This window comes from Misgurnus anguillicaudatus, chromosome 23, assembly GCF_027580225.2.
Source record: "Misgurnus anguillicaudatus chromosome 23, ASM2758022v2, whole genome shotgun sequence".
Lineage (NCBI taxonomy): Eukaryota > Metazoa > Chordata > Actinopteri > Cypriniformes > Cobitidae > Misgurnus > Misgurnus anguillicaudatus.
Window position 1 is genome coordinate 17,162,662 of NC_073359.2, and position 12,827 is coordinate 17,175,488.

At 38.4% G+C, this 12,827-nt stretch overlaps 1 protein-coding gene across 1 annotated transcript in view; it reads right to left on the bottom strand.

Moving 5' to 3' along the window:
- cpamd8 (C3 and PZP like alpha-2-macroglobulin domain containing 8) overlaps positions 1-12,827 on the bottom strand; it is a 67,467-nt gene that overhangs the window by 25,091 nt on the left and 29,549 nt on the right. The window contains exons 30-36 of the mRNA XM_073861445.1: positions 11,663-11,828; positions 11,491-11,577; positions 9,860-9,996; positions 9,333-9,488; positions 8,994-9,056; positions 2,738-2,985; positions 2,325-2,412 (exon numbers count right to left, since the gene is read on the bottom strand). Coding sequence (XP_073717546.1) covers positions 2,325-2,412; positions 2,738-2,985; positions 8,994-9,056; positions 9,333-9,488; positions 9,860-9,996; positions 11,491-11,577; positions 11,663-11,828 — 945 coding nt within the window. The remainder of the gene's footprint in view (positions 1-2,324; positions 2,413-2,737; positions 2,986-8,993; positions 9,057-9,332; positions 9,489-9,859; positions 9,997-11,490; positions 11,578-11,662; positions 11,829-12,827) is intronic.

Consider the following 12,827-nt stretch of genomic DNA (forward strand, 5'->3'; position numbering starts at 1 on the left):
CGTCCAGGGAATGAGGTCACACCAGCTCGAGGCCAGACGCACTTTTATACGCTGCAATAAACCTGCCTACCAATAATATTAACAAAACACACACTCGTACCTGTCCTCATTCTCGACATGTAATTTAGGCTAAGTATGATTTATGTATGAATTTATGTGTATGTTTATACACAGTGGAGTCCAAAAATTAAATACAACTAGTGAAAATGTGTTTCGTTTGTTTTCTTTGAATAACCAATAATGTGTAGTACATAAAAATATACTGTAATATACAGTACTGTGCAAAAGTCTTAGGCCAGCAACTAAAAACATTTTTCAGAACGAAATGTCTTCTTTAGGCATAAGTCAGTATTTAGTATGACTTGAAGTCATTCAGTTATAAATGAGGATTTAATTTAATTTATCTTTAAAGGGCACCTATTTCATTGCTAAAAAACAACATTGTTTTGTGTATTCTTTATAATGCAATGTGTTCGCGTGGTTTGTGGTTCAAATTATTTTCCACATACTATACATTTTCTTAGCTCCAGATATCCCTGTCTTCCTGAAACACACAATGATCGGTACATTGTGATTGGCTTGAAAACCACTGACGTCAGCCGGAAATGTGACGCCCCTACCATGTTTGAAAGATTCGCTCACAACAAACTTTTCTCTTTTCTTGGACTACAACAAACACAAGGATTGTAGGCAACAGTTTACTTCCTGGGCCTGTTGACGTAGACAAGACCGACATTATCATAATTCCTCTCACTTCTGACTCACAGCCTGCAAGTTAACTCCTGTTAGCAACCGAATCTTTCAAACATGGCAAGGAGCGTCACATTTCCGGCTGACTGCGCTTTTCAGATCAATGAGTTTTGTACAAAATCAATGCATTTGAGGAAAGCAGTATATCTGGAGCTACAAAAATGTACGGTGTAGAAAATAATGTGTTTTTTAACCATAAACCACGCAAACACATTGTATTATTCCAAATACACTAAATAACATCGTTTTTTAGCAATGAAATAGGTGCACTTTAAAGAAAAGTAAGCATGCTTACAAAATGAGAAATTAGCGATTAGCCAATAGGCTAATATCCAAAACAGATACTATGTACTCAATAAGCTACGCTCTCATCTCAAATTAGGTCATATGTCCCTTATAATTTAACAATTCATGTTTTCTGAGGTTCTTTGTCCTGTGAAAATTTGTAAAATTATGTGTTTTCTGTGTTTTGATGGCTGAATGATCGGCATCCTGATACAAAACAAAAGGTTTAAAGCACACGCTCTTGGACGTCCATCCCTTATAGCTTTTGTTTGTTTTGTTTGGAATCAACATGGCGGCGGACTGAATCAAGGTGCATTTAGACTAGCAGCGACTAGCAGTAGCAGAGCGATGCAATCTCATTGATTTTGGAAGCGACACGAGCGACAGTGACCGTTGGTGACCTGATGGGGCGTGTCCAGTCACACGACAAAGTTGAGAAAAGTTTAACTTTATGCAAATGATGAGCGACTACCAATGAAAACGAAGCAGTGGAGTTCATGTCTCTCGTCACTTACTGGAGCAGACGTTATTTATTTGTTTATAAAAAACAGATTTAGACACGGCCCCTAACAACCTATTTGAAAAAGATGAGCGACACACAGCGACAAAATCGCTTATAATGTGAATGTAGCTTAAGGCGTCTAGCAAACTGTTAAACACTGTAGTATACTGTACTGTAATGTGTACTACTACAGTATGCTGTAGTATTAACTAAAGTAGAGTAAACACTCTAGTACACTTTTTAGTCTTTACTATAATAAACTGAAGCTAAATTCTTACCATGGTAAATAAAGTGTACTACAGTATTTTCTCATGTCGGATTGTTTAGTGTCGTTTTTCAATTAATATAATTTTTTGTCATGCCAGGGCTATAGGGACAGTACACGGATTATTAACGTAAATAAGGGCAGAAAGCAGTAATATCTGTTCACAAACAGCAACGATCTGTCACAACACAAATACGAATGTAAGATCGCCGTGTTTGTTTACATGTGTGTGTGCTCATGAGAGAAAGCAAAGACTGATAAATTCCACGCCATATTGCCTCCTTTGAAATGGCCTCCAGATGTTAACTCTGTCCATCTGCCAGAAGGACACATGCAGAGAGAAAGGGAGAGAAAAAAAGAGCAAGAGAGGTGTACTGTCCTACTATAAGACCAACACCCTTGTGGGTACTGTGATCATCTCTACTCGCCTAGATGATGTAAAGTACAAATGGGTGTGCCTAAGGATAGGATGTTCAGTAAGAAAGAACGTAAACAACAACAACAATTAAAAAGAAGCCTCACCCTCTCCAAAGTCTCAACATCCGCACGAAAGCCGGACAACAGAGGGACTTCTAAGACAGCCATATTGGATGAGCCGATGTGCAGCCACCTGACGGAGAGTTTATGGAGTAAACAACACACCTTTTTACGCATTACATAAAACAATTTTTAAGAAGATTAATTAATACATTTACTTCATTTTATTAGTAAAAAAAACTAAAGATATAAATGGATAATTTTATCAGTATGTAGTTGTGTACCATGGGATCGGATTCATGACCTTCCCATTGCTAACACAATGCTCTACCAATTGAGCTAAAGGAACAGGTATATTATTATTTAATTGCAATTACATCATCAAAGACTTTGATCTACAAGCAACATTGTTAAAATACTAAATTAATTCATGACGATCTCTTGTATGCTGTTATTACCTGGTGCAAACCTCCAGTGTAACACGGTAGTCCAGGTGATCTTGGTGGGCTGCGGGGTCCTCGTCGTCTACAGGGGCCCTCCGCTTGCGATTCAGCTCTGAGCGGTTATCATCTCGAGAACGAGAGCGAAGGGATGTGTGACGCGAGGAAGGTGGGGAGTGCCGTTCCTGCCTGGGTTCCTTCAGGTCTACTTTTAGCTGAAAAGCTGGCTTAGCCACTGGATCGGGCACATTGTAAGACACATCGATCTATGAATGGAGGGACAAACATCATCGTAGTCAATAATAATCACGATCATACATCACAGTCTGTCAGGCAGACACAATCAGGCAATCACAATGAAACAGAAATGGCAATTGTCTTATTTTCCCCGTCGTGGCGTAATTTTGTGAGTAAAACCAAATTGAAATGAGAAAAAAAAACGGTAGAGCTGGACTTGGAATTTGGGTCATGTTGCTAATCGCTGCAATCTTTTCCCGGGCCCTGCCCTCCCACCATTCCTCGTGACCAGAGGTAAAGAGAGATCGTTATGAAGAGGGGAGGATATTTGCATTTTGATGAAAGATTATGAGGTCACATGAATTTTTAAATAATAAAGGAGCTCACAGATACGTCATTTTTAAAAATACCACAATATTCAAAATAAGTTTATAATTTCAATTATAAAACGGGCAGTTCTGGTTCTTCATTCTGATTGGTTGAAACGCCTTCTAAGCGGTGATAAAATACCCCGGTAAACCCACGGTTCAGCCCGCATTACAGGAGTATCACTGAGCCACTGTTGCTGCGTACTGATTTATGAAAATAAACACCTCAGTCTTTAATCATATTTTTTATTTGTATAGAATTGCACAATTAATGGTGATATCCAGATAAATTCCAATAAATGTTGTTGATTCATCTCATCAATAAAGATACAACTCTCCCTGAGGAGTTTCTAACTCAAATTCATATTTCCGCTATCCACTGGGTGGCGATCTTACCCAACTTAAACACTAACGCATTCACTCAACACTAAAAACATGGTGTTTTGATCAGGCTCTGAATCTGATCTCTTACAAAAGTTAACAAAAATTTAATTATCTCCGCTTTTAGCAAAAAAAATTTGAGAGTTGATAAGAGAACAAATGAAGGTAGGATGAAACATCTTTTTGTTTGTTTTCATTTGAGATTTTATGTTTATTTAAAGTAGATAATTTTTCTGCAAGGCATTAAACTAAAACTGGGTGACAACTTAAAAAAAAAAAAAATGCTGACGGGGAAAGATTTCAGCATGCAAGCATATTTGATCATCACTTCAACAGTTGCACAATATAAATGTTAATGTATAATTAGATGAATGGTGATTTATAAAAATAAACACCGCAGTCTTAAGTCATATTTTCATTGTGTCTTTGCTGCGTCTGTGTTGGTTGGGAACTGTGCTGTTTCAGTCACACTTGATTCTGAGGAACTACTTTGTTTGGCGGAAGAGTAATATTACAACTTATTTGTGTTTTATTTTATAAAATCCCGCTAATGTTATGCATATGAAGTAACCGTTTTATAAACGCAATAACCCCCGTGAAGCAGTGGGGTTACAGTGCATTTTATACCAGCTAATGGGGTTTAATGCAGTCGCTATGGTATTCTGATAAGTTTTAGCATGATGCGATGCAGTCGCTAAGATGCTCAGAGTAGTTTTTCATTTTGATGTGTGGATGCTAAACTGTTTAGAATGGTCGCTATGCAGTTGTTAAGGTGTTCTGATTAGTTTTAACATGTTGCTATGCAGTCGCTAAGGTGCTCAGAGTAGTTTTTCATTTTGATGTGGATGTTGAAGTGTTTAGGGTGGTTGCTATGCAGTCGCTAAGGTGTTCTGATTAGTTTTATCATGTCGCTAATCAGTCGCTAAGATGCTCAGAGTAGTTTTTCATTTTGATGTGTGGATGCTAAAGTGTTTAAGGTGGTCGCTATGCAGTTGTTAATGTATTCGGAATAGTTTTAACATGTTGCTATGCAGTCGCTAAGGTGCTCAGAGTAGTTTTTCATTTTGATGTGGATGTTGAAGTGTTTAGGGTGGTCGCTATGCAGTCGCTAAGGTGTTCGGATTAGTTTTATCATGTCGCTAACCAGTCGCTAAGGTGCTCAGAGTAGTTTTTCATGTTGATGTGTGGATGCTAAACTGTTTAGAATGGTCGCTATGCAGTTGTTAAGGTGTTCTGATTAGTTTTAACATGTTGCTTATCAGTCGCTAAGGTGCTTAGAGTTGTTTTTCATGTTAATGTGTGGAGGCTAAAGTGTTTAGGGTGGTCACTCTGCAGTCGCCTAAGTGTTCTGATTAGTTTTAGCATGTTGCTATACAGTCGCTAAGGTGCTCAGAGCAGTTTTCCATGTGGATGCTAAAGTGTTTAAAGTGGTCGCTATGCAGTTGCTAAGATGCTCTGATTAGTTTTAGAATGTTGCTTATCAGTCGCTAAGGTGTTATGATTGGTTTTAGCATGTTGCTAAGCAGTCACTATGGTATTCTGATCAGTTTTAGCATGTTGCAATGCAGTCGCTATGGTATTCTGATTAGTTTTAGCATGTTGCGATGCAGTTACTAAAATGCTCAGAGTAGTTTTTCATGTTGGTGTGTGAATTCAAAACTGTTTAGGGTGGTCGCTATGCAGTCACTAAGGTGTTCTGATTAGTTTTAGCATGCCGCTAATCAGTCGCTATGGTATTCTAATTAGTTGTTAAGGAGTTTTGATTAGTTTTAGCATGTTGCTAATCAGTCGCTAAGATGCTTAGAATTGTTTTTATGTTGATGTGTAGAGGCTAGTGATGCACCGATGTATCGGCAGCCGATATTTATCGGCCGATTTTTGATGAATTTGAAACCATCGGCATATCGGCAATAGCACGAGAAAGGCCGATATCGATTGTTTATTAATTAACTGCATAAAGAAATCCATTATATGTAAAAAACGAGTTAATGTTGTTAATAAAATAAATGCTGAATAGCAAAAAGCACCTTTGAAGGTTGTCATGCTGTCTTATTATATTTGTTTTAGCGTAATTTGTGCCTCTCTTATTATGTTGGTCAGTTGAATGTTAATTAGATCCAATCCATGTTCATTAAAAATAATTTGATGCAGAAATAAACTAGCAAATAGACCAACTGTATAGTACTGTATACAAGTGTTTAATATCGGTATCGGCATCGGCCAGAAGTTGTCTGTTTAAATCGGTATCGGCCCAAAAAAATCCTATCGGTGCATCCTTAGTAGAGGCTTAAGTGTTTAGGGTGGTCACTATGCAGTCACTAAGGTTTTCTGATTAGTTTTAGCATGTTGTGATGCAGTCTCTATGTTATTCTGATTTGTTTTAGCATGTTGCTATGCAGTTGATAAGGTGTTCTGAACAGTTTTAACATGTTGCTATGCAGTCGCTAGAATGCTCGGAGTAGTTTTTCATGTTAATGTGTGGATGCTTAAGTGTTTAGGGTGGTCGCTATGCAGTCACTAAGGTGTTCTGATTAGTTTTAGCATGCCGCTAATCAGTCGCTATGGTATTCTGATTAGTTTTAACATGTTGTGATGCAGTCGCTAAGGTTCTCAGAATAGTTTTTCATGGTGATGTGTGGATGCTAAAGTGTTTTGGGTGGTTGCTATATGCAGTCGCTAAGGTGTTTCGAATGGTTTTAGCATGTTGCTATGCAGTCGCTATGGTATTCTGATTAGTTTTAGCATGTTGCTATGCAGTCGCTATGATATTCTAATTAGTTTTAACATGTTGCTATGCAGTCACTATGTTATTCTAATTTGTTTTAGCATGTTCTGATGCAGTTGCTAAGATGCTCAGAGTAGTTTTTCATGTTGGTGTGTGAATTCAAAACTGTTTAGGGTGGTCGCTATGCAGTCACTAAGGTGTTCTGATTAGTTTTAGCATGCTGCTTATCAGTCGCTATGGTATTCTAATTAGTTTTAGCATGTTGCTTTGCAGTCGCTATGGTATTCTGATTAGTTTTAACATGTTGTGATCCAGTCGCTAAGGTTTTTAGAGTTGTTTTTAAAGTTGATGTGTGGATGCTAAAGTGTTTAGGGTAGTCACTATGCCGTGGCAAAGGTATTCTGATTATTTTTAGCATGTTGTTATGCATTTGCTATGGTGTTCTGATTAGTTTTAGCATGTTGCTATGATGCTCAGAGTCGTTTTTCATGTTGGTGTGTGGAAACTGTTTAGGGTGGTCGCTATGCAGTCGCTATGGAGTTCTGATTAGTTTTAGCATGTTGCTATGCAGTCACTAAAGTGTTTAGGGTGGTCACTATGCAGTCGCTTAAGTGTTATGATTAGATTTAGCATGTTGCGATGCAGTCACTATGCTATTCTAATTAGTTTCAACATTTTGCTATGCAGTCACTATGGTATCCTGATTAGTTTTAGCATGTTACGATGCAGCTGCTAAGATGCAGAGTAGTTTTTCATGTTGGTGTGTGTGGATTCAAAACTGTTTAGGGTGAAGGTCCTCAGAGTAGTTTTTCATGGTGATGTGTGGATGCTCAACTGTTTTGTGTGGTTGCTATGCAGTCACAAATGTGTTTTGATTGGTTTTAGCATGTTGCTAAGCAGTCACTATGGTTTTTTGATTAGTTTTAGCATATTGCTATGCAGTCCCTATGGTATTCTGATTAGTCTTAGCATGTTGTCATGCAGTTGCTATGGTATTCTGATTAGTTTTAACATGTTGCTATGCAGTCACTGGCTGTTTCTCAATATGCGTTCTTCAGCTATCTTCTCGTGTCCTCGCTCTACGTCATAATTAACAGTCGAAGTTCATTTCAATTCTCAAAACGCAAGTACAGAGGATGCATAAAACTACCCGGATGTGTTCTTGATATCGAGGATGCATAGAGTGCAGACTTGCGCGCTGAAATCGCTTTACGCCCCAGAAGTCATTGCGGCAAAACAATGGCGGAGGTCAGGTCTCAATTCTCAGAAGTGCGTTCTGTGTTCTCGCGACCTTCTGAGTTCGTTCTTCCAAGGTCGCCTGGCAAGTTCGATCTCCACGAGGACGCAAGTCCGTTCTTTGCGTTCTTGGAATTGAGAAACAGCCATTTTGTCTGATTTGTTTTAGCATGTTGCTATACAGTCGCTATGGTATCCTGATTAGTTTTAGCATGTTGCGATTCAGTTGCTAAGATGCTCATAGTAGTTTTTCATGTGTGTTTGTCGATTTAAAACTGTTTAGGGTGGTCGCTGCAGTCGCTAAGGTGTTCTGATTAGTTTTAGCATGTCGCTAATCAGTCACTAAGGTGCTTAGAGTTGTTTTTCAAGTTGATGTGTGGATGCTCAAGTGTCCCGTGTGGTCACTATGCAGTCGCTAAGGTGTTCTGATTAGTTTTAGTATGTTGCTACGCAGTCACTTATTCTGATTAGTTTTAACATGTTGCTATGTTCTTGCTAAGGTGCTCTGATTACTTTTAGCATGCTGCTATGCAATCGCTATGGTATCCTGATTAGATTTAGCATGCTGCGATGCAGTTGCTTAGATGCTCAGAGTAGTTTTTCATGTTGATGTGTGGAAACTGTTTACGGTGGTCGCTATGCAGTCGCTAAGGTGTTTAGGGTGGTCACTATGCAGTTGTTTAAGTGTTCTGATTAGATTTAGCAGGTTGCTATGCAGTCGTTATGATATTCTGATTAGATTTAACATGATGTGATGCGGTCGCTAAGGTGCTCAGAGTTGTTTTCAGTTCTCCTTAACAAGCTGTATCATTTGATGTATAATTAAGTGTCCATAATACAAATGGTGCAGGACAAATTAGGTACCCCGTTTATAACTTCCAGTAAAACTTTAAATCCTAAACTCAAGTGCATACAATAACTGTACTGATAACATGTAATCTTGGTAATAAACCCCTGGCGTTATTTATTTTAGGAACTATCCGTTCTGCAATTTGACCACAGATGAGATAAGCTATTAAAATTTTACCCCAAACAACCTAAGAAAAAAAACGTTCCAGCTGTTTTTGTGGCTCGGTTAGAACGAGACTATTGTTTCTATCAAAAGTTATTTTTAAAAGTAGACCCAGAGAAAAGAACATACCCCTGGCATACAATAGCATAAGTTTTACCAGATCCTTCCATCCTAAAGGCAGGAATGTGAACATTACTACTGGATTTCAGTTGCCATGGAGGGATTTGCCTTTAGAGTAGGAAGAATACAAATAGCAATCGTTTATCTATGGTGGATATGGAATGTGGGTTTGGTCTAACCAGAGACCAACAATACCTGCATTAGACAGCAGCCTTCTCCTTTAGCGCTGACAAATAGTCCTGTTGGAATGCTGGGGATCTTAAAAAAAGAAAGGGAATGTAAGATTTATCAATCAGATTAATGCCACAGGTATAAACCAGTGCATTAACTGACTGGCACTCATCCAGCGTCCAAATTACACGCATTTAAACTGACACTGCTAATCACAAGATGGAATGATGTGCCAAGCAGATGCTAAGAGGAATGCTGTATCAAGTTCAGGCCCTCACTAAAATCTCTCTAGAAAAAATATCTAAGAGAATATGGAGATGGCATTACTGGTATGTTATTAGCAATGGAATGAGTTATCTTTACCACGGCCTTCTGCAGAATCTTCTTATTGTCTAACTGAAGCTCAAAGGTTTCTTGAAAGTCCAGGTTAGTGGAAGCCAAGGATATGGTGAGATTAACTCCGCCCACATATGACAGGATGGCATACTCAGACAGGGATTGCAATGCCACACAGGTATCCTATTTTAAGATATAAATGTCATATTTAAAGGGATAGTTCACCCAAAAATGAAAATTTTGATATCATTTTCTCACTCTCATGTTGTTACGGACCTGTATAGATTTCTTTGTTCTGATGAACACAAAGAAAGTCATTTTTAGGTATTTCTGTAACCAAACCGATCATAAGCCCTATTCACTTCCATAGTATATTCCTTAAAATATCTTTCTTCGTGTTCATCAGAACAAAAGAATTTATACAGGTTTGTAACAACATGAGAGTAAGGAAATGATGACAAAATTTTCATTTTTGGGTGTTCTATCCTTTTAACGCTGATGCAATTACATACATTGTATTTTAAGAAAAGTAAAGGTTTAAACAGATTTGTCACCTGAGTTGAGGAAAAACCTCCCAATGCATTTCTTTGCTGCGAGAGCCATTTAACCACTGGTAGGGCAGACGCAACATCACCAAGAAGGGTGTAGGTGAGAAGACCATAGGCTGTCATCTCAACTTCAGCCGACACCACTTATAAAGCGAAAAATGAAAAACATTATGCACAATTTGTAATTTGACTTTAAAGTCTTTAGTGATGTAAATATTTAGTTATTATTAGTTATAAATAAGTGGCAAGTGGTTAAGGACTAAGCATTGTATTACAACTTTACCAATAATTAAGCATTGGTAGACCTGTTCATGACAATAAAACTGATAAGAAAGAAAAATCACAGATAGGATTTCTAATCTCTGTTATTTCTCCAAGACATCAATGAGTTTAAATGGAATGCAGATGGAAACTTTTACTTAAGTCTTCATATTGCATTTCTTCTGAGAGAAAGACTCAGAAATCACACAAATGTCTAGATTGTTAATATCTCTTCAGAACTAATGTCACAAACTGAGCTCAGATGTGACAAGATTTGACAAATCTGCAATCTCATGTTAATATTATTTAAGATTTCAATATAATTTCAACCCAAATCCAGATTATTATACCCATACAATCTACTTCTACAACATTCATTTAGTCTATTTTTTCTCCTAGGAATTTTAAGGGAATATCTGAGACTGATGATACTTTAATGCACTGGTTCTTAAACTGAGGGTGGGCCCCCCTTAGGGGGTGCGAGATGGTGCCGCGGGGGCCCCAGTTTTATGACATTATGAACATGAATTTTGTGTAATTAAACCTCAGAAAGAAACAGCATTACATAGTTTTTTTTTGTTCAATTTAAATTCTAAATCTGAAATTGTTTATGTCATGAATTTTCTTTGGGGGGCAACAACGCAATGCACCCTACACAAGGGGGATGCACAGAGAAAAGTTTGAGAACGACTGCTTTAAAGGTGCCAAAGAATGCATCAAGTAAGAAATAAATGACGACGGGCAATATTTTTTGTAACCGTGGTATAAGCTGAATTATTGACTCCGGTCCTTTGTATCATTCGAAAATAATGCACACCTGCGGTTTAACGCCACTCCGCTTTGTGTCGGGCCACATAACCACCTTGGGTGTGGATTATTTTCTTATAATTCAACGGCCCGTCGTCAATTATTCCTTACATGTTAAATTGTTCTCTGATATCTACATAAAAGGTATGTGCAAAAATATCCAGAGACATTTAACATGTCCATTTACAACCCTAGGATTTGCCTTTAGAATGAAATTCTGTTATTTCCTTATTTAAAAGGGTCATAAATAATAATTTTGAGCTCTGCTCTGATTGGCTGTTTCACAGAGCAGCTCCTTCAGTAGCTCTTTGTGTGTATAAACAGACCATATATGTTTGATTCTGTATCAGATGAAGATACAGAATAAGAAAAATAATGAATTGTTTGTGGATCGTTAAGGGACGTTTCCATTATGGACCTGCAAAACGTAACTGTAACGTCAATTGTAGATCTTCAGCCTAAACGCTAGTATATAGCATTAACTAGCATATAGCACTAACTTAACCGTCACAACTTTGTTTTAGCATTGTACCAACATTGTACTTAATTTAATGTAATGGATAGATTACCTGACTGTGAGAGGCCATCACTGAAGCCCATGAATGTGTCTTCATCAGTTACAGTACTGCCGGTGAGACTCCAGTGAGTGAAACCATCTGTGGCCAGAACAGAAAAGTCAAGATGAACAACATCTAAAAGCCTTAATCAACAGCTATCTTTAACCATGGGTTGAAAAACGACCTTGAGTGATGGCCATGTGGTTAAGTCGCCGGAGAGCCAGTGGGGCGTAAGGACTGCGAAGTAAAGTGAGCGCATATGCTGTCAGAGCTGTAGTATACGGGTCATCAGCGGAATACATGTTGCTCTCCAGAAACACCTTGGCTTTAGCAACGGCTTTCTTCTCCTCCTAAATAAAAGCATCATTGATAACAATTCATTAGCTGTGAAGGATGTACCTCAAGCAGTGTAGTGACATAGACACAGATTAGCTTTGACACAGCTAACAGGTGCATCTCGCACTAAAGTTCAGATAGATTTGGTGCAAACTTGTTCTTGAGGTAAAATGGCAAATAGACAACACAGTTAATGATCTGTTTAGCATCAGTGCACTCAGTTTTATCTCTACCATATGTGGTTTTCTCATTAAACCTGGACACTAGCCCTGAGCAACCATGCACGATAATCTGATAATCTGGTATTCTTTTCATTAGGTCGATTTGAGAGTGCGAGAAGCTGGTCTTTGAAGCAACTCATTATGTCTGTATAAAGGACAAGACTACACATTAAAGGGCTAGTTCACCAAAAATGAAAATAATGTAATTAATGACTCACCCCCATGTTGTTCCAAACTCGTAAGACCTTCGTTCATCTTCGGAACACAGTTTAAGATGTTTTATATTTAGTCCAAGAGCTTTCTGACCCTCTATTGAAAATCTAGTAACAGTATACTGTAGGGTTGTGCCGATAGACAATAGTATTGTGTATCGACGATCGTCAGACATATCGCTAATAGTGGGCTTTCATGACGATAGTTGGCGATAGTTATTATTATCATCATAGTTTCACATTACATGCGCATTGCATGCTTTCCTCGCATGAGAGGGTTTGTAGGCATTACTTTGCGCAAGGGAGCTTGTAATGCCCATGGATATGGACTCAAAGCGTGCGTCTTAAACTCTTGCTCGGACCTGAATCCGCGCATCTTGGACTCTTGCTTGGACCTGAATTTGCGCGTCTTGGACTTTTGCTTGGACCTGAATACGCGTATCTTGGACTCTCGCTCGGACCTGAATGCGCGCATCTTGGACTCTTGATCGGACCTGAATGCGCGCATCCTGGACTCTTGATCGGACCTGAATGCGTGCGGTTTGGATTCTTGCTCGGGCCTGAATGCACACGTCTTGGA